Below are 24,250 nucleotides of genomic sequence, written 5' to 3' on the forward strand. Positions count from 1 at the left end.
TAGTTCTGTCTTAAGCTTTAAAAATACTCTTATTAAATAAGTTTTTCCTTCCTTAAGACCACGTAATACATAAAGCAAGGAAGAGTCCAGGGGTCAGAATTTTCTTCAGTTCTTAGTTATTCTCTATGAGCTTTTTTTTTTTAACTTTTCTTCATAAGATTCTCCATACTCATTTACTCTGCTCTTATCCACAGGATAAAGCCTGGCAGAAAAAACCCAAATCTTTAGTTACATTACAGCCTCCTATCTGAAGGAATTAAGTAGTTCTATGATGCTTAATTTTAAAAGTTAATTTCTTTGTCATCATATTCTCTATTCCCATTTGTGGCAAACATCAACATCTTTAAAGATTTGTACAGACATATCAGCTTTTTCACAATATGACTCAACCAGTTGTCTCATAACAGAACCTCTTAATAGATGTACTAGCTCCCTTAAAGCTTGGCTGGGGTCTTTTCTCAAGCAATCCAGGACACCTCTCAAGCTTGAAACCAGGGCCCAGCCCCTATCAGAAGCTACTGACCACTTAATTTCTACAAAAACAACAATAAACAAAAATGCTTATTCTTGGAAACAAAAATGCACTTTCTGTAACTTCACTATGAACAGTATTTCATAAGTAGGGCATATAGCTTTCTTCCCTACCTGATTTTAGTTACTCAAAGAATGTCAAACTCAGCAGGTACTCAACTTACAAGAGAACCTGATAACTTGTTTTTGCAAACCACGTAAACAGAAAGGCAGAGCAGGGCAGTCCTCCATCACACAACACCCTTCACTCCTGCCCTGCAGAGCACCTTGGATAACATGCCTCAGACACTGAGCATATGGAGATGCGGCCCTCAGCAAGGGTTAGAAGCCCAAAACTGCTAAGGTGAATGCAAGCTTAGAAATTTCTCTCCTTTCCCTAACTTCAGGTATTTATGTCTCACATTTGATTTGTGGGTTTTTTTTCTGTTTTGTTTTTGTGGGGTTTTTTTTGTAGGCTTTGCTTGGTTTTTCTTTTGTTTTGTTTTGGTTTTTTTTCGGGGGTGGGAGGATTTCCAACTTCCAAATCCGGTGAAAAGAAGGATGTTATAGGGAGGGAAAAGGGGTAACTGACAAAAATTCTGAGTACTGTGAGAAGAGGAATCTTTTTACTACTCTGTGTCATGTCCAGGATTATTGTCAGTTATGGGAAAATGGTTTAGTTCCTCTTATTTGTATTGAGATCTCCTTTACAGGGTGCCCTGCTCACCATTCCCTTTACTAGGCACATAACTAACATGATCCAGCCCATACTGTACTAGACATTATTATAGTGTAAAGCTTCTGCTCCAAGTCTATCCCAATCTACAGCTCTTTATAGCAACAAAAGCAACCCTCTTAATGCAACCATCTATAGCACTGTAAAAACTGTAACAAATATTAAAGGAAGTCATACCATCTTTGGTAGAGATAGACCAGGAACACAACATCATCTCTAAAGCATGCCAGCCTATGAGATGTTGGCATAGTAATGATAAAAGCAAATATATCATCGATAAAGGTGTTGAATGCCTACAAATAAAAGAAAAGTGTACTTCAGTTGGCTGTGAAGAAAGGAAGTCATCAGTCATACGAAGTTAGAAGCTTCCTATATTTTTCTGTGGGAACACAGACTTCCTCCATATTTATAACAACACTTACAAGTTATGCTGCAAAACTAGTTAATGCAAACTTTAAAATGCCTTCTTTTACTGAAGACATACTGTCTACTACAGACCAGAAGTTACAAGCAAAAAGGAAGTAGGACTGTTTCAGGTAAGTGAGAGTATTGTCATGGGAGGGGAAAAAACACATACTCAATTTCAGAGAAAACTTCAAAAGGAACTGGAAAAACCCCCAGACTTTGGTTCATCCATTACTCAAATGACAAGATGTACAAAATGTCACTTCACTTTCGTTTTCTGTAGAAATTTGTGTAAAATTTTTTTAATATATTGCTTTTAAGAAGATTAACTTAATAGCCTTGGAAAGACTTTAAAATATTTTCAGTGCTTTCCTGGAAGTAACCATGTCTTGAATAACGGATGGGTAATTTTCTACACCAATTCCAGTCAACTAGGTGTACTACAGGCTCTATTTCTGCAGCAATAATGAAAAGTAATTTAACCAAAAGGCAACTCCTCTGGATCTGGCTCTTGGCTACAGGAAGAGTGTACGCATCAACTCTTACAGTGCACCAGCTCTAGTACTCATGTTGCAATAAACTGCTTCAACTCACTGAAAACATCGGGAAACAAACCCAGCAAAGAATATTCACTGTTAGGTTAACAAACTGAGTCAGTAACACGGCTCCTTTCAGTTCAGCAAGCTGTATGCTAATCCATACCATAAGAAGGGCACAAGTGATATAAGCACAAAACTCACTCTAAACATGAACCAATGTTTATATGATGGAAGAAAATACCAGCAGAAAATGGGGGTGTTGGACAGGAGAGAGTTCTCTCTCCAGTTAGAGATTAGTTACAACAGGAGAGCTCTTTCTGTCAGGTCAAAACAAATCCATCAGTCTGAAGTGAATGAGGAATATGGCTGGCATTTCTCAAGCCTGTGCAAAGGTTTCTCATGGAACAAAAATAAAAACCTTGGCAAGCTGGAAAAGACAGCATTTCCAAGTCAACACCCAAGTGAGTGATCCTACAATAACAATGGGAAGAAAAAGCTAAATGCTCCATCCTTCAGGCACACAGGCAGTCTTCATAAGGCACTGCAAGTGAATGCACCAAGGCAGTCCATTCAATAGTGTTTGGACTGGATAATTTTCTTCTGAGATTACCTTACTTACTCTTTATTAACAATGAAACATAAAACCCACAGAAACTAGAAAGTCAGAGTTCAAATTAAGGAAAAAAGACAACAAAGCTCTCTAAAACAATGGTCACAGGTGAACCCTCAGACTCTTTTTTCCACTTGAAGTGAAGAAGAGAGCAAGCAAATGTCTAAATGAAACATAATTGAAAACAAAAATAGACTTCTTTCTCCACACACACGCGCGTTTGTTGTGGATAGCCTACGGCATCTAGACACGAACTATAAATGCTCTGTAAGAAAAGGCAAGGTTGTACTGATTTAAAGGTTATTTGCTTGAATAACCTCCCTCTGTTGTTTATTTAACTGGTGATGTCTCTGCTCAGTTCTTTTCTTTGGTGAAGTAAAATTGTGAAATTATTTCAGTAATATATCTTTTGCTCTCTCCTCTAAAGAAACATGCTGACTTGCCTAGTATATGCCTGAAATACTGTGTTTATTGTTATTTTTGTCTCTATTTCCACATCAAACACTGCTTAGTTGCTATTCCGCTACCAGCTACATTTCAATCTGTTTTCCTAGATGCACCCTGTTTCCTTAAAAACAGAAGGCACTAGAAAGTTGGACAATTGCTATAGGCTCATAGAAATGGAAAAGCCTTTGTAGTCTCTTTAGGCATGTATGCTTTAGTTCTTTTGTCCCATATCTTCTGTTCAGAATTGGACACCATTTCTTGAGCAGTTTTTAACACTGCTCCTTTTAAAGTACAGATGATCTGGACAATTTTAATATATCAGCATAGGAAAAATGAAAGCATTTATGAGTGGATGCACAAGTAAAAAGTGTACATGGTGATGGCATCAGGGCTTGATGTTCCCCGCACATCCAGCCAGGGTTTCTCAGGACACAAAGATCAGGAAAACAAAGCACAGTACAAAAACTCTAATGACTGGGATTGGTGGGAAATGATAGTCAAAACACTATCACCTCTTCAGGGGTACAAGAACAAAACTAGCATGGAGTTGCTAAATGAAGGAGAACATAGGGGATGTGGGAACTCAGCAGTGGGTGCCCCTTGTTATCCATATCTGTGCATATGAGAGCTGACTGGGATACTTGGGTCTATCATTTTGGTGTCTGAGTACTACAAAAACCACTTGGACACACGAGTGGGTGCTTGTGTGTATGCAGCTATCAAAGGGTTAGTGAGCTGATTTTGGTTTTAAATAAGCTCACCTTCCCCTCCAAGGTCTGCTACTGAGCTTGGCTGCAGCACTGCCCTGCCTTACCAGGGCAGTCTAGGCAGTGGGGACACCACAGTGCAGCCGCTCCTCCCCCACGGAACAATGCCCCTCACATCTGCCCAGAAGCTCACAATTACCACCCTGGCACAGAACAGTGTGGCATTACTTCAGCCTCTGGTAGCTCCTGGAACCTGCCAGGTCTTTTAGCATTCCTAACTGTTTCTTGGCAACTATTCCTTGTCAGTGATGCATTGATACCTTCTTAAAATAATGCATTTAACTGAGACTGATACATTTATCTGCAGGAGCAACATCTGCACTAATGCAAGACAGGTGACAGTACAAAAAGCAGTATTATCATAAAAACTAGGATGTAAGTATTCTCATCATATGGAAGTCATTATGAAAAACGAAAAACAGTGTGGTTTTTTATTTTAAGGATGGTTGCAAACAAGTTTAGTTCTTAAAACAAAAAAAGTACAGCCATCCTTAAGCTATTTATTATTAGGCTTTTTCTTACAGAAAATAATTTTCAAAATGACTGCACACAACTTTAAATTAGAGCTTTACTTACTTTGTATGTGAAAGCCTTCCATGGTAAGTGTGCAACAGATTTCATCTGGAAATAAAAAGTATCAAATTGTAATCAAATCTGGAAGAAGAGACTAGAAAAGTAGACCTTCATCACTTTTCAATCTTACCTTGTAGTTTACAAATAGTTGGGGCAGCATAAACAGGAATCCAAAAGCATACACTCCTGAAGAATGAAATATGGAAAAGAAACATATGCACAGATGTTAATCACACGACTGTACTTCCATAATTAGTAATTTTACTCATTTTTTCCCCCTGAAGAACGAAGATGCATCTAATTCTTTTGTTCACTTTGGGTTGATTCTTCTCCCTTTTTCAATCACGGTGATAATTTAGTAATAAGTTATTTATCTGTATTACATTGATCCAAATGACAGCAGTTAATATTCTACTTTTGAGTCCTGGCCTTCATCTGAAAAAATATGTACAGAAAAGAGAACAGAAGGGACTCACCATTGACAAAACTGTTAATCAGCCAGGAGTACCAGCTACAAATAAAGAGAGTACAGTTATATTTCTCTTCAGCCAAAATTATAACACATCCTATACATCACTGTAGACCACATAACTACTCCAAGAAATGGCTATGTTATAAATTTCTCCATCACAAGAACTAAATACCTCACATCTTCCTTCTCTGGAGGGGCTCCAGAGAAGGCAGCTTAAGCAAATGATATTTATCAGTCCATACAAGAAGTTTTGACAGATTTATCAACTGGTTTTATACTTTTACACACCATTTTAAGACATCTATGTTGATAATCAGATAACTGACATGAGATATGTACACTGTGTGTGTAATACTGTTCACTGAAACCTGACTGTATTAAGGCCTGCCAAGACAACACTGTGTTCTAAATATTAAAGAGTCACTTAATGGCACAGTAAGGCCTTAGCAAGTACCATTCAGTGCAAACTACAACAGTAGGTATTAAAAAAAAAAGTAAATACAAGGAATCTAGATTTTTCCCTCCTTACATCTAATAACCTTCCTAGATATCCAATGGAGCACAATCCTAACAAAATAATGGTAGGGCTACAGACAATGACAGAATCCCATACTCCTGCTTTGCAATTCTGAGAACAGCTAATAACTGTCACACTCTGGTTACATAATTTAAAATTAAACTTGCACTGCTGTGTAACTGTCACATTAATGGCAACATTACAGTTGTAGCAGCATTTCAGTAATCCACAAGTATTTAAAGAATGAATCAGAAAATGCCTCCAAGATTAAAGGATAATCCACTGCTAAAATTATTTGTTCTGGCACATTTCCTTACTGATTTAACAATGGCAAGACTTCTATAATATGAATTGCCTTCACTTTCTTAAGCTGCAGCTCATAAAATACTTGAAATACAGTATTTTGAAATACTAAACAAATTCAAGAATTTTGTCAGAAAAGCAGAATTTTAAAATGCTGCATATTTGTTAGCTGCTTACTATGATAAGAACCTTTTGAAAAATATGCTTTTCTAATAGCCCAGAAATTGCCCCAGTTTCTAGTATGAGTGTTACAGCTCATGTATGCAGCAATAGCTTAAAATAACATCAGGAAAAACTACTACTGCTTGTTTTCTCCCATCCCATCTGGGCCTAAGGACTATTAAAAAATGTCTACATGGCCTCACCAAGCTTGTGTTTGCAGGATTTTCCTACAACAAAGTCTCATTGCTACACGCTTGCATCACTCCAACAAAAAATCAACCAGCTATTTTGAGTGAAAGGTGACAAGGGTTTCATTTGTTCATGAAATATTGAGTGTCCAGCTCTTGCTGAAGTATTACTATGTTGCAGGAAGTTCATGGCTCTAAAGGAATAAAGAGCCCTTTCTAAAAAATGCTTTTGCTTGCTTGCCATCACATCTATCATATCTAGGAACAAAGAAGCCTCAAACCAATTGATTTTGTTTTTGATTCTTTTTGCTATTGGACAGGTTCAACCACTGAATTCCTTTCATCTCTCCTATCACCAACTGGCCCTCTGAATATGAATGGCAGCTTTCTTCCTCCTCTTCTGATTGACATGTATGCAAGCTATTGAATTCTGTGCTAAAGTAATTATCAGGTAACCTGTGAAATACAACAGCCTGTTGCTTACAGGATGTTAAAAAAAATCTATGTTCTTCAACTTTAGATAGGACAAGGAAGTTTCTAGTTCCTGGCCTATGCATCAAACTAACAACCAATTTCAATAAAAAAATGGGGAATGTTTCAATTCCTTGTAAGATCCTTTACAGAGTTACAGTACCTTTTGTATTTGACATTCAGCAAGGAGTAACCTGCACCTCCAATACACAGTGGATAGAGCAAATATGACAAGTATTTCATAGCCTGATGGATAAGAAAAATAGTTTGTTAGTTCACATTCCATATGGACGAATTTTTCATGGCATTAAATAGCCGTGAAAAGAAGACAGCCACATAAGTTTTTCGTGAAAATATTTTCCTATTCCCAAATGCCTCCTATAATTTCTACTATGCTTCCACTTCTAGTGGTGGTGGTGAAAATTCCAAAGCCCAACTCAGACAAACAATCACCTCAGAGTGCTGGCACCAAGAGACAGTGCAAAGATCAGTCTCTACAAGTAGCTTCCTACTTAACATCAATGTTGTCACTTATGCTCAATTCCTTTCAAAAAACAGGAACCACGTGAACTTTCTTTCAGTAAAAATAACAAGTACAAATATCAGCTTTCAAATTTTTGAGTGGTAAGGCTTCTCAGAGCAATGCCTCAACCAGATTCAACAACCAAAAGAACTATTTCATAGTTTCCTTTCATAAATTATCAGAATGAATCTTCACTAGCTGATCATCTACACAGTGATGATCCACTTGACAACTGTGAAGATGTGGAAAATACACTTGTAGAAAAAAAAAGCAAAACAAGTCAATCAACAGGTGACATATACAGACTTCGTAGATCCCAAGTCATAGGATTCCCTCTTACCTGGGCATCATATTCCTCGGTTTTCTTTTCAGAGTCATTGTATGCACCAAACTGCAACACATATGAAAGTCATAATCACATCACAACATAGGGGAAAGCATTTGCTCTCCAACTCTCTACATTAAGCAGGTAACAAAGCTTTTAAAAGCTTCCATATTAGAGCCTACTAAATATAGCATAGGCAAAAAGATTAACTTTTAGCCTCATATTTTATACCAAACTTCCAGGACTTCTTTGCTTAGAGAAATGCCATTGAAACAGCAGAATTCACAAGGCAAGAGCAAAGTCAAGTAGCTAGAAATTTGTCAGATACAGGAAGCACTTAGGAAAAGCCATAACCATGAAGAGGTCATGGATTATCATTGTTATGGATTACCTCCACATGTCCAGAAATTCTGCCTGCTTCAACACAGTTCCTTGATGCAGGAACAAGCAGAGCCACCAGTCACTCCAGACACAGACTTTAAGCAGCACAAAACCCCAGCACTTCTTGTGCAGAAACACTGAATATCAGACAACTGTTTCTTCTACCAGCAAGATAAACTTTTAGTGTAGACTGCACTTTGCCACTGCATGTTCTGCAATCTCAGCACTTCACTTTACCCAGAAGAATCATCTAAGAGTGTACTGTCCCCAGAACATGCCACATCTTCTGTTAGCTCCACAATGGAAAAGTTACGCTACAGTTTCAGGAAAAAGCCAGTTTCTTATTTCAAAACATGACACCACTTAAGAGTGCTTTTCCAAGACAGTGGCAGCAGCACAGCTCACCTATAAAGATTAAGCAGAACTGACAGAAAAGTTCTGAAGTTTCTTGCACCATAAATACATACAAATAGCTGCTTCTTCTAAAGAACTCAAAGAAAGAAACAGGCTTGCAAATGCTCATCCTGCTATTGGATTAAGCCATTCATAGAGAGATGCACACAGGAAACTTTTATAATTAAAAAAATTCTTCGTTTTACTAGAAGTCAAGTGGCATGGTAACCTGGAAACAGATGGATGACTCAAGAGTGTAATCATTAACAGAGCAATGTATACTATACCTGAAATTTGGGTCTCAAACCTTGCCACCTGATTGTCATTTTCAAGGCCTTCTTCACCTTCCAGAGCTGTGATTAGCAAAACCAAAAAATGCACATAAAAGATTATTGTACAAAGGAACATCTTATGAAGGATTCCAGATTACCTATTTTAATCCCCCATTGCATAAAGCAGTAGTATCCTGATTGCAGCACACACTGCCTGTGTCTACACAAATCAAATGCCATGTAATCAAACAAGTACAACGTTGTGAGCCTGCACTATTAAGTCTCTTTATCAGATGATGTAATTTAAGTGAAGTAATGTAGTCATTCCAGGATACCTGAATGGTAGTGCCTAAGTGGGGTTAGCACCAAGATGAACCCCAGGTCAGGCATTTAGAAAATTCCAGTAGTCATTTGCCAAGCAAGTTTTTATGTGCCTTTGATGAAAGTGCCTCAGAACTCCTAACAGGGATTAAGTTGGCACTTATATAGTCATTATATTTCAGCAGTGAACTACAAGCAAGAGTCAGTGAATCTGCTGAATTATTTGGTTACTTACTGTACAGCTGTAACAGCCTGACCCTAACATAAACCTGAAGTTTCAGTTCACCTGAAAATTTACTCATGTACCCACACTGTTATACAGATTTGACAACTTAGGCAATGCAGGTCCCCAGGAGAGCTGCACTCTCTGAAGTTTTTTGTGGACAAGGTTAATTTGCTTAACTTTAGATACACCAGTATTCTCTTCTCACCCACCATATATTCCAGACAAAAAAAAAAAAAGGGGGAATAGTGTAATGACAATCCTTTACTGTTATCTTTGATACAAGTGAGAAAATAATTTCTTACAGAATCAATGTCACTATTAGCACTGCATGAGAAACAGGAATTAAGTCTAACTTGTGAAAAAGCTCTTCCTAGCAGACAAATTCCTCTGAGATGTACTGTCACTGAGATTGCTGTCACTTTGAGACAGCTGTGCTACCTGCAACCCACTGACAAGATGCAGACTTTTGGAATCATGCACACAGGCAGCACTCTCCTCCTTGTCCTGCTTCCCCAGCCACCTCAGTCCTGGCACCGTCTGTGGGCACACAGCCTGCTATGTGACAGTGCTTCCATGCAGGCTTGTTGACATGGTTAAACTTGCTTGGCCAGGAGTGAGGCCAATTGGGTGATGTGGTAAGTGGAACCTCAGCATCACTGTGTTTGGTTTCTGCAATATCAGTTGGCCCATCCCACAAAAAACAGATACTTCCAGTTTAGTTATTTGATCAAGGGACACCATCTCTGTCACTGAAAGCCAAGGACACGCAAGCTACAGCAGAATTTTCCAGTAACTAGTTTAGCATTATTTTTCTACTATAAACTATGGATGTTGCTGCAAATACTGGTATCTGGTGCTACAGCTTTAGGAACTCACCTCAATCACTGCACCAATGCCTGCTGGGATCAGTACCAATAAACTTGTTTGTTCATCCAAAAGGAAAAGAAATATTACCACAGTACTAAAGCACCGCCAAAGCACTAGACAGAAAACAAGAAAATGGAAGGCTTATTAATATTTAAATGAACAGCTGAGATGACAGAAGACTGATGGTCTATTTGGTACAATTCTGTCTTACATGATTTAGGTATGAATTTCTTCTGTGTACATCTTGATATATCTAGTAGTCCTAGAAACAGCCAATGATCTCTGGGCAAATAGGGAACAAGAAGATTTTATGCAATCCTTATCACAGGAGATGAAAGAGAATTGGAACATTTAATGAAGATTTCTGTACTGAAGCAATTCAGCAATATGTGAGTACAATTAGGAGCTACATTCATGATGCTTGTCTCCTGGAAGCTGAAAGGCTGTGAGATAATATGTCAGTATTTCAGACTCATTTATTGTTTGTAAATGTTAAAGTCTTTTGAATTTGACTTTACTGAGACTCTTATTTCGAAATTCCATGGACAGTTTTGAATTTTTATAAACATTTTGGCATACACATGCCAACAGCAGTACAACTGCTTTAAAAAAAAAATGCACTCATAAAAATGATAAATGGATTCTCCACATGATAAAGCATGTTGTTCATCATAAATTAGAATGCCCTTCCCTCCCGGTTCTGATATTCCTTACATGTTTTAATCTATCTATAAGTATGATAGAATTAGGGATAGTCTCAGAGGTCAAGTGACACCAGGTTTACAATTCTGCTTCATAATCAAGACTGGAAAAAAAGCAATTCATCTGTTTCTAGGAAGGCTTGGCAGGATGTCAGATCCCTCTGTTTTTCTCATCTTTCCTATAAACAAATCAAGTCAACCCTCCCATGCTCTCCCCCTCCCCCACCCCAGGAGCCTCCATTGCTCCTGTTTACATCAAAGCCCAAATCAAGCAAGAGCATTACAATACAGCACTTTCCACCCACAAATATTTTGGAACCTGTAGTTATCTACAAGGAACACAAGGGACTTGCAGAACAGCATTACTCATGAAAGCACATTCTCTCCACCCACAGAACTTTTTCTGCTCTTCATTCTTTTCTCAAAGTACTTCTCTGTTCCTTCAGCAAGGAAAACATGGTAACTGACTCACTATTAATCTAATTCCCAACTCCAAGACAGTTAAACCTCAGTAGCGACACAAGAGCTTAAACTCAAGTGATACCTGAGCACAGAACTAACAAAGTTAGAACAAAGTTAGATGTAACTAACAGTCAAATCTCTGTAGCCTGTTAGCCATCTTTTTGTACACAAACCATCTCATTTGGCTATCTCTATAATCCTACAAAGTGTTAACTTAGAGCAAACTGAAAACACACACCATAAAACAGACAGCACATAGACAACACTTTGCATTCTAGTCCATACCTGCTTTTGTAGACATCCCAATCATGCTCCTCTTTTTCTTCCAAAAACTGATGTCATTTTTAAATGCAAGGAAATCAAAGAGAAGCTGCAAATAGGAAGAAACATACTCATTTGCTCATTTGAAACATACACTAATGAGAGACTGAAAATGCTAACAATGCATTCAACATGGTATTAAAAAAACCTCCATTTTAGAAGCTTCAGAAATGAAAATTAAGACTCACAAATAAAACCTAAAAAGAAAAGTTGTAGAAGCCCAGGCTCTAAAAGCAATGCAAAATGGCAGGATGAATTTCAAACACTACCACTGCAATGCTGCCCAGATTAGCGTCCTGTAAAGCAAGCCAGACACCCAATACAGCGAAATTCATCATTGAGGGTGAAGAACAAGGACCTTGAGGAACCACACACCTCAGGGAAAAGCACAGAAATTAAACTAAAAATGCTCAGTATTGGATTGATAGTCAATTTACATTTGCTTAATATCAAAAGTTTAGAAAAAAAAATCCTACAATACAGCAAGCCAAGTTTCCTCTGTATTTTGTCACTAAGTTGAACTAAACTTCCAGGACATTTTAGAATTCAATTTATTTGTAGGAAGCTTTTATATTTTCTTCAGTATTTTCATTCAGTACAGGTTCTGGTATTTCCTTTAAGCCTTCAGTGTCTAAAAAAAAAATCAAACACAGATTCCAGAAATTCTTGGGTCAGTAGATTTTAATGAGGAAATTTTCAGTTGTTTTTGTGGGATTTGTCTGTTTATGGAAGGGGGTTGTTGTTTAGGTTTTTTTCTGGGTTTTTTGGTTTTTTTTTATTATTTGGGAAAATGATACACAAAAGAAAGAAGTATCAGAAAAGCTTGTCCTAGTCTACAGATACCTTGTAATCTGATGATCTGAGTGGAAAAATTAAATTAATATGCCATGTAAGTCTAAGGCTTTCCAAACAAGTTAACTGTGTGCAATGTAAGTATAAAGAAACGCAACATTCCAGGCAAGTTCTTATCTCTCCCAGAGTATGGGAACTGTGTTGAGTATAACTGTAGATTACAAAATATTCCCAGTGTATAAAAAAAGTTGTTCATTAAAAATCAAGGTTCAGATTTAAGCCAGAGCTAAAAAAGGGACAAATAAAAAAAAATAATCATGAGCACTCCACACTTTACAGGAACATTTCTGGAAGCAATTTCAGAAAATATCATCTGATCTAAATTTCTGCAGGGGTTAGAAGTCAGAGACTCAAACCCTAACACAGGTGCCCCAGCTATGCTACTGCAGTGATAAACCTTGTGAGAAGTCAACAAAATTTAAACAAGTGTTGACAGGCATATTAATTCTAGGGGCTTTGGTTCAACTACAATGAAAAAAAAGTGATAATGAAGGTAATGTTTTATATTTCAGTCAAGACTGTTAATTTCTGTATAATTACCTCAAATTTCTGCCTTATTTAAGGTTTTTGTGTTAACTCTGTATTGGAAATATAGCTGACTTTTGTACCAAATAATGCTTCCACTGCTCTACTGAAATGACTATTTTCAAGAATAATTCTTAATAAATGGAACACCTGAAAGTCAGAAACACCTCCCCCGACTTTTTTCCCCCCATATTATGCACTGTCTAAAAACTAAAACCACTTACATGGAACGCTGCTACGAAGAACGTCAAAGCCAGAAAGTACAAGTTAGTATCAACAAAAATTCCTTTTACTTCATCTGCATCCTTTTCTGAAAACCCTACAAAAAAGAACAAGTCATTGTGCAAGAAGTACCTGACAGTTCACTGCTGTTATGCTCAAGTCCAGTGTGAAAGGAATCTTATGTCACCTGCACAAGTGTTGTTAAGGAATCATAAATCCAAAACATGATGGAAGCTTTATAGGTAAAATCCTAATCTACCTGTATTTTGGCAAGTTATTTGTCTTGCCCAAACGCAAACCCCACCAGTTACAAGCCTTTGACTTACGTAATTACAATATGTTTTGTAATGCGCCTTTAATATGTCGTGTAATTACAACCTAAGCTGACCACCTGACAGACAAATGGGAAGACACATTAAAGCATTTTGGCCTGAGGAGGAAGTAAAAAAAAGGTTTTACAAATTGGCCTCTGAACTTTAGTTTGATACACAGGAAGAGTGAGCTTCACATCAAAAGCTGAAAGATAAGGAAAGGACTACACAGTAACGGACAATGAAAGTCAGTGAGAAACATGGCCATAGATGCAACATGACTGAAGCCCACAGTTCTCAGAAAATACACAATGTTGCATTTATGGCAATGGTCCTTGAGTGCAGCACCAACTTGCTTTGCCATCACAGCAAGTACATTGCAATTCTCAAGTGATTTTGGAGCTTTTCTACTAATCTGACTGCTCCAGAAATTACTCCAATAGGAGAATTTCAAACCTTATGTTTCATTATCTACATTCGTAGGGGGAACAAGCAGCACCTTACACAGGCCTTTTTTCCAGGCACAGGAGGTCCACTCAGGATGAGAGGTCTTGATATCTGTGTCTATCATACAACAACCAAGGCATGGAATATGAAAATTTCGATTCTGAGGAGGCTCACAAAAAATTATGAAGAGCTGATGGTGGACAACTGCCCTCCACAAATTCTGAGCAAGCAATTACTTGACTCTTTCACAACAATTATGTTTAGCAGACATTGTTTAGCAGACATGACTGTCTTTAATATAGATTGGCCTGAACTAAGGAGAAGCAGTTGGATTTTACTTAGTATGGCCTGCCTGTATTTCACTGCAGATATATGGCTACAGTGAGCAGCTGTATATCAAAGCCTATGTACCACTGATTCAACTTTTCTGTTCCATGGATGATAGGGATAACCCATGGTGAAAATGCTCTTCTTGACTATGTCCTCCAATGCTTTTACAAAGTACTATCCAAATAAAATTAATTTTAAAAATGGTTAATTCACCTCTGTATTCTTGTTCCTTATCACATGTCAACATATATTTTTAACTTAAGGTGAATCAACACAAGATTTGTAGCATTAAATCTCTTCATCAGCTATCAAAAAAGAAGTATTATCTATGTACATAAAAGAAACAAATTAAGGGCTTAGTTGTGGTTTCTTAGCCTAAAGTCATTAAAGGTAAACATACCAAATTGCTGGAGGGAGTACACAGCATCCTGCATGTGGATCCAAAATCGGAGTTTTCCAAGAGATATTTTGTCATATGACACTGTAAGAGGTAGCTCTGTTGTTGAACGATTTATAACCTGCATTTCAAAAAGACATGTTTCATCTTTAACAGCAGAAAAATGGCAACAATTACTTCCATTAATATTTTTTAAAATAAAGAAAGTGATTGTATCACACTGTAATTTAATCACACAATTTTATTAACTCAGTTTGTTATTAAAAGGGAATAAGATCTTAGACTTCTATATCATGCTTGAAGTCTTTGTGTTTTTTCCAAGAAATGTTAAATTAGCAGTTTGTTCTGTTCCAGTTCCTATAGCAACCTCACTGTTCCTGTATACAAATGCCTCTGAGATGGCAGCATAAAGTGGGAAACATGTGCTTAAGATAAGTCTTTTGACAGTTCTTCTCTGAATGTACATGCTAAGATTACCTAAACTAGAATATTATACAAAAACCCAAAAAAACCCAACAAGCAAATTGTATCCCAAAGGCCACAGTCAGAAGTTTACTTCACTGAGGCTGATTTTGAGAGAAATTGAAAGGGTAGGGAAGCAAGATGATGCCACTAGCTCACACTAATGAAAACACCACAGCTAAAGCTAAGTAAGATAACTTTGGGATCTGGAGTGTCACAAAAATTTTCTTTCTGCACCCCAAAAATTAAATCTCTGCTAATCCTACTGTATCATCTACATGTTACTTAAGCTGAAAAAACAAAAGTCTTAAATTGCCTCAGCTCCTTCTGCATGACAGGTATTCTTGCCCACCTCTCAAACAGGTTTAAAAAAAATGCTAAAACCCCCTTGTCCTCTAAGATGTTCGAATACTCAGTAGCTATCTCAGAACATGCCCAGGCAGTCTGTTTTACATTTCCAAGGATAGCCCAGGACGACAGATTGGCAGGCACTCTTTGCAAGAGTTCAAGATCTGCTGCTCCAGGCTCCTAATTACTCCCAATCATAATTCCCATCTCAGACCTGCTGCTCTAGTCTGCATCTGTTTCTACAGTAATTAGTTAGCTGACACCTAACTGAGGTGAATGGGCTTCTGATTCCTGTGACACAGAACACGGTTTTAGGCTCCCCACCTATCACTTACATGTGAACTGAGGACTACATTCATTCTCCCATTCACTCTTTCCTCCAGTGAGTATAAAAAAAATCTCAATTTCACCACCCTCCCAAGACTCTGTAAGCTTTTCAGACAGGGGCAGAACATGCAGGCACATGAAGGACAAGCAGGGAAGCTGAGAAAGTTTTATGAATACAGCAGAGAGAAAAGCTTGAGAAACTAGAACAGTGTCAGGGATCTCTGAACTGAATGGAACAAAAAATCAAGTGTGGCTACAGCTGACTGTAGAGAACACTGGCAAGATTCTACAGCCATTTACCAAAAACCATATGAACATCTTCCACACTGCTTCTCCTTTTCAAAGGATTCCCATAATTCAGTGAGTCTAATTTCAATTTCTCAGTCTATCAAAGACAGTGTTAACATTTACAGCAGAAAGGGAAAAGAAATTTTATCTGTGGAGGATGGTCAAGAAACAAAAATTTTGCAAATGCCTGGGTAAGCAGCATGTGGCAAATGTGGCACTCTCCACAGACAAAGAATTACTATGGAGGAATTAGGGGGACTGTAGGGAGGAAATTGGATTGCAACAGGAGACAGAGACTGGAATTGTCCAACCGCAAAAGCAAACTAAAATAAAGGTAAGATTAGAAGAATGAATTCTTTCTTAACAAACAACTTAAAACCCAGAAGTGGTGCCTCACAACCTCAATGTGAGTGTGATGGTTGCTAAGCCTTTGACAGCTAGGAATGACCAAATCCCTGCAATACACCTACTCTTGCAGTATGGCATCAGAGCATCATTACTTCTAGCACTCTCCTTAATCAATACTACAAAACAGTGTGCAAACACTGCAAATAACCTCAGTGGTATGAATTTTAAAATTATCTCTTTAATAAACTCTCTGGAATCCCAAACCCACAGTAGTCAAGCACGTTAAGAACATGAGGAACACAATCTCTAGACTGCAGTACTCACCACAGAAAACCCACAACTTGATGAAAATGAGAGTCAGTTAACAATCTACACAGCCCAGCACAAGCAGGAAAAACACAACTTCAGCTCCATGATTTTAGGTCAAGCATAGAAAACAGATACTGTCTGCATCCCTATTTACAGTCAAATATTAACCTGGCTCCACAAAAGCTGTACCATCTTCCCTCCTTATTCATGCCTGCTCTTCACTTACCACTTAGTCTCTCACAGAATGTTTACTACAAGACCACTCTTTCTGCAGGGCTTGAGAGCACTTTGGCCAAACACTACTGAGACATCACATAAGCCAGTGCTGACAGGGAAGTTTGCAGGTTTTAGTGGAACAATCTTTGCAGCACTTCCCAGGATCTTTAATGACTTTCTAAGGCAGTGAGTTACAACAGTATTAACTGTGGCATGCATGACAACTGCAGGAATGTCATTAGTAACATGGGAATGCTGAATTTATTTGTAAACAGGGTACATGACTTGACCAGTTAAAAGTTCACATGAATGTACTGAACTGGACTGGATGAGCTGTGATAAAACTTCAGACAAAGGACAATGGCCACTAATACAGAAATTACAAATACATATCTAAAAAAATACTGGACAAAACAATCTGCTGTCAAGACTTGTAACAAATGCTCAGGAGTTTATTTTGCTGTACAAATATGGGGTGGAAGGGATACATATTTATAAAGATTCTCTTGAACACTAAGTAACAAAACCCTTTCTCTGAGCTAAAGTAATGAATTGGAGAGACAATTTTAAAGGTTTATGGGAAGTTTACATCTACAAAGGCTTCCAGCTAGAAGATGCATAATTCAGATGTGCTCATTTAACAGTTCTGAGGCACTCCCCTAGACTGCTGTTCTCAGTAACTTCAAGTACCAAATTACAGTCAGTGCAACTGAAAAGAACGGCAAGGTTTAACTAAGAGCTGCTAAGACCAACATGATTTAGCTACATGGGACTGCCGTATTCTTTTTTTTTTCTTTTTTTACTGCTGGAGTGACTGAATACTAAAGCAGGTTGCCCATACAGGCTGTGGCCTCTCCATCCTTGGATATAACCAAATCTCAACTGGAAAAGGTCTTGAAAAACTCACTCCACGTGATCCTACTCTAAGAAGAGGCACTGGACTAGTAATCTCCAGAAATCTCATCCAACTTCATCCTTCTGTAATTCCATTACTGACGTTTCAATACTGATTTATTTAAGTGCACAAAATCATTGGATGCATTGTGACACCAAACTTTCAGGTGCTCAAGTTATTCTAACATGATAGACAGCAGCACCAAGAAATTTACCCATGTCTGAATTTTGAGGAGATAAGAGAATAGCTACTGACTTATCTCAAGTGTAGCTCCACTATCAGCTGTGGATATTGTCAATATGCCTAGAAGGTATGAGAATCTACTCTGGGATGCAAACACAACTCCCTCATATTAGGGAGTCAAACTAGTGAAGAGACTGGTCCTGCCACTACTGCTGCTACAGTGATGTCCTCCATATCCACCCAAAAGGCAGAAGCAATGGAATCCAAACATCTTTGGTGGAATAGAAGACAGTGACTGACAGATACTTCTGCCACAGAAGTCTCAAAACCCAGATCCAGCTTCTGCAATTACTACATTAGGTCACATTAAGTTAAATGGTCATTGAATCCTTTTGTGCATTTATACTTCTTCATTACAGCAAACAACTTACAAAAAAGTCTTAAAACAACATTGAAGATTACTGTTAAAACTGTTAAATGTAATTAAAGGTATTCTATTACTCACCATCAAATCTTTCACTCTGTTGCTTAGCTGATCAATAAATAATATTGGAAGGTAATGCACTGTCTTCCCCAACTGAACCCTAGGATGTTTAAACATGGATTTTATAACTGCAGTGATCTAAAAAGAAAACTACTTTCATTCAAATTAGCACTCATTCATCACTTTCAAATCGACCCATGTAGAAACGTCCCACCATCTTTTCAAGCACATTTTCTTTTAACACACAGCAAGAAATTAGCCACTAGTCCAGAATCAATTTTTCATTGAAAGATACAGGTATTGAAAAATTTTGTTTGTTTTCACCCTTCTGTAGAAAGACAGAATAAGCAAATAAAAATACAAATGAAATTGGTTGTGATGATGCTGAAGCTTTTGAATGACCAAGGGATATTTAAAAGTCTGCAGAAGAGAAACATGCTGAAGTTTACCGGCATATATTTATGTCCTTTGTTTTGAACATCCCCCTCCCACTGTGACCATGACACCCCTCCACCATCTCCCTCACTCACTGGTTCCTGGCAGGACATCAGTCTCATGCTCTCGCCCACAAGGGACCATGAACCTGATGTTGGCTGATGCACAAATGAGAAGGTCAGACACTAATGCAGGGACTGTACAAGGAGCAGAAATCTTCTCTGTCATCTACAGAAGCTCTCATTTGGATTGCTATACGACCTCATCAACCTGCATGAATCCAATAAAAACTTCCCAGCCTTCAAGCCCTCTATCAAATTGATTACTGTAAAGTTATTTAGTAAATTATGACCTACACGCAATTGCTATGTCAGCATCTTGCAAAATTATTTAGCCCAATACCCTAACAGAGACAAATTCTTCAAGTCTTCACTAGAAAGGCAGTTAGGTATCTACACTGTGATGCTCTTGGTAAAAATCTATGGAGTAGCATCATAGAGATTCTCAAAGCCTGAAAGTTGAACTTGAGCTGCTGACAACAGAAAAGAGTCTCTATGCATGCTAAGAGACACATACTAAACACACAATGTGCAACAGTAGCACAGAAAAGTACTAAATTGAGGCTCAGAAATAGTGCTTGGTTATTCAACTGAAGTGATTTGATTTCTATGTAGTAACTATGATTAAAGCTATTGTTACTGAAATTGCAGCAGGTTATTTCATACCAAAACTCTTTTCCTGTGTAATGCCATAACTAGACAGCACTGATGCAAATCAACCAAAAAAAATTTCCTCATCCATCAACCCCAGTCCAACAACCCCTTCTTGTTATGGTTCCACCTATTCTGGCTGGAAAGCTATCCCCTGGGGTCTGCTGGTTAACCAACTACTTCTGGATTTAGGAGGGTACTGGTAGAGAAAGGCAGCACAATACAGCAGCACAAGCCTACAGAGCATTACTTATATGCTTGATACTGGAAGTGACTGAAGCAAGCTGTGAGCAGAAGCTACTGCCTGCACCTAGAGGCCCAAAATCCCAGCCCTGTTTGTTAGAATTTTCTTGAGAAAAATGACATTTTTTTTTCTTGAGGAACACACACTGTCATAGTAAAATAAATGGAATCATAAAGGGAGGAAAACAGGTATCCTAGGAGATCAGTTGTACCACTCAGCACTTCCAGTTTGTACAAGCAACTTGCACACGAAGGAAAACTGGAAAGGGTCATGGGATGGCAATTGCTCTGAAGCCCAGAAGGACAACAGGACAACAAATAGGTTTGAGGTCTGCTATAGCATTTTACCTGTGTCTCTGCAGTCCTGCTTTGCCTTACTATAGTAACTCCACACAGAAAAAGTATTGTAAGCTCTGAGCTGTCCAGGAACCAGGTGTCTGCAATAAGGCTTTCTAGTACATAGTATCTTAGCAGCAATTTGTCACTACCAAATGCAAGCATTAAGAGCATCTGCTCTTGTCTCTAGGTGCTCATTTAAACATAAAATACTACAGAAGGTTAAGGGTTTTTGAAGAAATATGACATAAGTTTATAAATAACATCTCTGACAAAACAAAGTCACCGACTTACATTTTCATGTAGCGGTGAACATCAGCAGGGAGCGATGATCCATCAAACACAAAATCTTCCACCATGACATTTAAGGTTAGTCTTGACCTCCAGTGAGAGACTGGTTCATCCAGGGCATTGGGCTGCTTTTCTGCTTCAATTTGCTTAAAAAAAAACCAAAAACAAACATACTGCTAACCAACACAATTTTGAACAAGCTAATAATCTAACTTTAAGAATCCAGGGAGTCAGTAACTATATCATAAACCAGAAGCCTGCTAAGAAACAATTTATCTTAATTTTGACCAGACCAAGAGTCTTGCTCAAATACAACAGAATGGATTTTAAAGGCCCACCACAATCTGTTACTGCAAAACTTCAGTGTCCATTCACAGCCTTGTTCATCAAGAAGGAATATTCATCTAATTAACCTTCATACCTTAGGATTGTGGATACTAGTTAGAAGACATCACTTTGAAATCAGGACTATACAGTAATCAGATGTTACTTCAAAACAGTCAAAATGATGATCAACCAAACATTATCTGTTTTTCTTCATATCTTATGTGGCTATTTTACAACAGCAAAGCATATTATTTCAAATTAATTCAATTCACTACAGAAAGCAGCACCATGCTGTTCCAGAGCAATACAGTATTTCCACCAAAAGCAATGAATCCTTGAAGCAATTACTGTTAACTAGGATAGTGCTTAAATAACTAGCCAGCATTTTAAAGAGCTGCCTCTGCTCTGCTAGGTGGTCTGCCACTAGCAGGATAATTAAGAAGAGGATTTTGGTTTTTTTTTTTTGTTTTATCATCCTTAGTTTAATGATGCAAGTACAGCAGATACTAACACCAGAAATGTCTATAAAATAAATTCCTTATTTTGCAGATGCTCTTCCATAGATGGGACACACACCTACCTGTGTGGCTGATTCACCAGTGAGCAAATTAATCTCTTCTGGTTTGGGGATCATGTACGTGGTCAGAGGGCTTACTATATGCACCTGCTTACCATCATGCCAAGGCAAAATGCCAGCATGGTGAAGAAATATGAATGCATATAACGTGCCATTATTTCGGGTTTTCTTTGGTACAGACACATTCACTGTCCTAAAATACAAAATAAATATATTATGTGATGACAAAGCACATGCTGAAATATTTAGCTATTACTAGACACAATTACTTCTGGCTAGCCTGTTCCATGGCTGGATGGGGCAATTTTTTGTACTTATCACAATATATGCGTTTCCAAAGATTTACTATTAAATTAAGATAGTTTAACCTTTGTCCACTCCCTACTTTACTTCCCTAGATAACATAGGACTGCATTGTCAATTCTTTTGTTGCTTTCCTCTACTGATAGGTCACAGGGCCAAAATGATGACAGCACTTGTAAAAAACCAGCCTTCATGTGCTGAAGATGCATCACAGATGTATACACGATACAAAGTTTAAAAAGAAAATCACAAAGTTTTGCATTGCACTTTACATTAATAAAATATCTTCTCGGCTAAGGCATGCCAAGCAGAGAACTCTAAACTGGAGCCCCAAACCATGAAGTCACTCCCCTTGTAGTAGCCAAGAAATCATCCTACTTGCACCCTTGCATAATGCCTCCTCTATTCCTGTAGTCTTGCTCAGCTTATTCTGCTCTGAATACTTTCAATAGCTTAGCAGACCCTGTCAGTAAAACAATTCTTATAAGGTCTGTCAGAGGAGAGGTTCAATATGACCTAAACTCTAACCAACGAGCTCTTTAGTCATACAAAATGAAGAGAGTGAAGTAACCTTGGAGACTACGATAAGAGAGTCAAGAATTGGGCAATTATTTTAAACAAACAAAAAAACAAACCAAAAGTGAGACGGCAAATCTGAAGAATGAAACAAGCAGTTCCAGTCATTTTCATTGTTCAGAGGCATATGCAGAGTGCAGTGCTCTACTAAAAAATTTCTCGGAGGGCACACTCTTGGCACCTATACTGCTTCAGAAGATCCCCAAACCCTAGACTATCAGAAAATAAGGTTTTCCTATGTGATTTTTAGCAGAGAAATAGTTATGGAAGAGCATGTTGCTAAAATACATGAAAGGAGAACATGGTTTGATGTCGAAGTCCCGTTCCAGGTCTGAAGCCACAACAATTAAGAACAAAACAAAATGTGTAGCCCCTGTCCTACCTATGTGATTAGAGGCAAGTCTCAAGTACTCCCAGGTACATTTGTCTTTAGATTTTCTCAATGGAAAGTAAATTTTATTATTATGAGCAAGGCACACCTCTACAAAACATCTGCCTACATGGCTGAGAACAGCACGCTGATCCAAGCTAACCAATAGTGAAATCTACCTTGGCTTCATGCACACTTCCATCCATGTAACTCCTAGGTAGGATGCACACTTCAGAATTCAACAAAGAACTCTGATACCTTGGATACTACAAGTCCAGATCCTTACCTTTCAAATTTGGACTCAATATCAAAATCCTCCACATTCAGCACAAGATCTATATTACTCTCTGCACCAATGCTTGACCGGGTGGTAGTGTACACGCTTAACTGAAAGCAAAACACAGCACAGAGAAATTAAAGAGTATGGAAATAAATTCAGGCATCTCTACGTTTACAGTACAGGTCTGTCTTTCAGCTTCACTAATTCTCCCAGTTGCAGGAAGGTTTCACACACAGAGGGAAAGAATATGGTGTACTCAAAAAAAAGGAATTTTTTTCAGCTCCTTTTGGGGACAGAAACACAGCCAGCCACTAAACACATTTTAATGGGATGACCTGTTCTGGAAGTTGAAGGAAGTGGAGCCATTTCAGAGAACCAGAGATCCTGCCAATAAAGGAAAGGGTCTCTGTCAGGGCTGGAAAGGACCTCTGGGGATCACCCTGTCCAACACCCCTGGCAAGGCAGGGTGACCTAGATCAGGTAACACAGAAACACATTTAGATGGGTTTGGAATGTCCCCAGACAGGGAGAGCCCACCTTCTCCCCGGGCAGCCCATTCCAGTGCTCTGCAACCCTCAATACAATGAAGCTCTTCCTCACACTGAAGTGGGAGTTCTTGTGTTTCAGTTTGTGGCCATTACTCCTCATCCTGTCGCCAGGCACCACTTAGCAGCCTGGCACCATCCCCTTGGCACCCATCCTCTGACGTATTTATATGAATTAATGAAGACTTCTCTAGACTAAACAGGCCCAGCATTTCTTCCGCAACGCTGCTCTAACCAGTACGTGTGTGACAGCAGAGATACGAATTCAATAAAACCACAGGAAGCCAAGTCCTGCCCGCGCAGCAGCCAAGGGAGCTCTCCGCAAGGCCCAGCGCTGCCGAGAGGGCCCGGAAGGGAGCAGGGACCGGAGGGAAGCGGGGTCAGAGGACACCGACAGGGACAGAGGGCAGGGACCGCGGGCAGGGGCGGTGCCAAGGGCGGTGTGTCCAGGGCCTCGGGCCGTGCCCGCCCCGCTCACCTGAAGCTTGGGCCTCCGAGCCAAGTAGGGCCACACGCATCCCCCGGCCGCGCCGTCCCCCGCCGCCGCCGGGCAGGGCCGCGTGTAGACGATGCCGTACATGACCCAGCAGGTGTGCGCCACGTACACGGCGAACACGCCCACCACCAGGCTGGTGAAGGAGCTGCGGCTCAGCATGGTGACACTGCCGATGGCGGCGCCCGCCCCCGCCCCCCGCCGCAGCCCCGCTCGGGATCCGCCGCCGCCGCCGCTCGCGCATCCCCCACGCGCCGCCCGCCCCGGCGGCCCGTCCGTCACTTCCGGCGGCCACGGGAGGCACCGCCCCCTCATCCCCTCCCGCCCC

At 39.1% G+C, this 24,250-nt stretch overlaps 1 protein-coding gene across 1 annotated transcript; it reads right to left on the minus strand.

The window, feature by feature from the left end:
* Window positions 1-62: 62 nt before the first annotated feature.
* Window positions 63-24,181, minus strand: CLPTM1L (CLPTM1 like). Its single transcript, XM_005482936.3, has 17 exons — window positions 23,908-24,181; window positions 22,891-22,991; window positions 21,359-21,548; window positions 20,455-20,597; window positions 18,458-18,536; window positions 14,580-14,697; window positions 13,094-13,188; window positions 11,457-11,541; window positions 10,018-10,121; window positions 8,610-8,675; window positions 7,564-7,614; window positions 6,864-6,946; window positions 5,064-5,098; window positions 4,718-4,773; window positions 4,591-4,635; window positions 1,424-1,539; window positions 63-202 (listed from the first exon to the last, which is right to left on the minus strand). The coding sequence occupies exons 1-17, from the start codon at window positions 24,082-24,084 to the stop codon at window positions 124-126; spliced, it is 1,623 nt and encodes a 540-aa protein (XP_005482993.1). The 5' UTR covers window positions 24,085-24,181; the 3' UTR covers window positions 63-123.
* Between the last annotated feature and the right edge of the window lie 69 nt (window positions 24,182-24,250).

Source organism: Zonotrichia albicollis, chromosome 1, assembly GCF_047830755.1.
Source record: "Zonotrichia albicollis isolate bZonAlb1 chromosome 1, bZonAlb1.hap1, whole genome shotgun sequence".
Classification (NCBI taxonomy): Eukaryota; Metazoa; Chordata; class Aves; order Passeriformes; family Passerellidae; genus Zonotrichia; species Zonotrichia albicollis.

Coding starts and splice junctions, on each gene's coding strand:
- CLPTM1L (XM_005482936.3), bottom strand. CDS start 24,084: ATGCTGAGCCGCAGCTCCTTCACCAGCCTGGTGGTGGGCGTGTTCGCC. Junction 21,549..22,890: donor ATTGAGTCCAAATTTGAAAG/GTAAGGATCTGG, acceptor TTTGTATTTTAG/GACAGTGAATGTGTCTGTAC. Junction 8,676..10,017: donor GCATTGGTGCAGTGATTGAG/GTGAGTTCCTAA, acceptor TGCTAATCACAG/CTCTGGAAGGTGAAGAAGGC.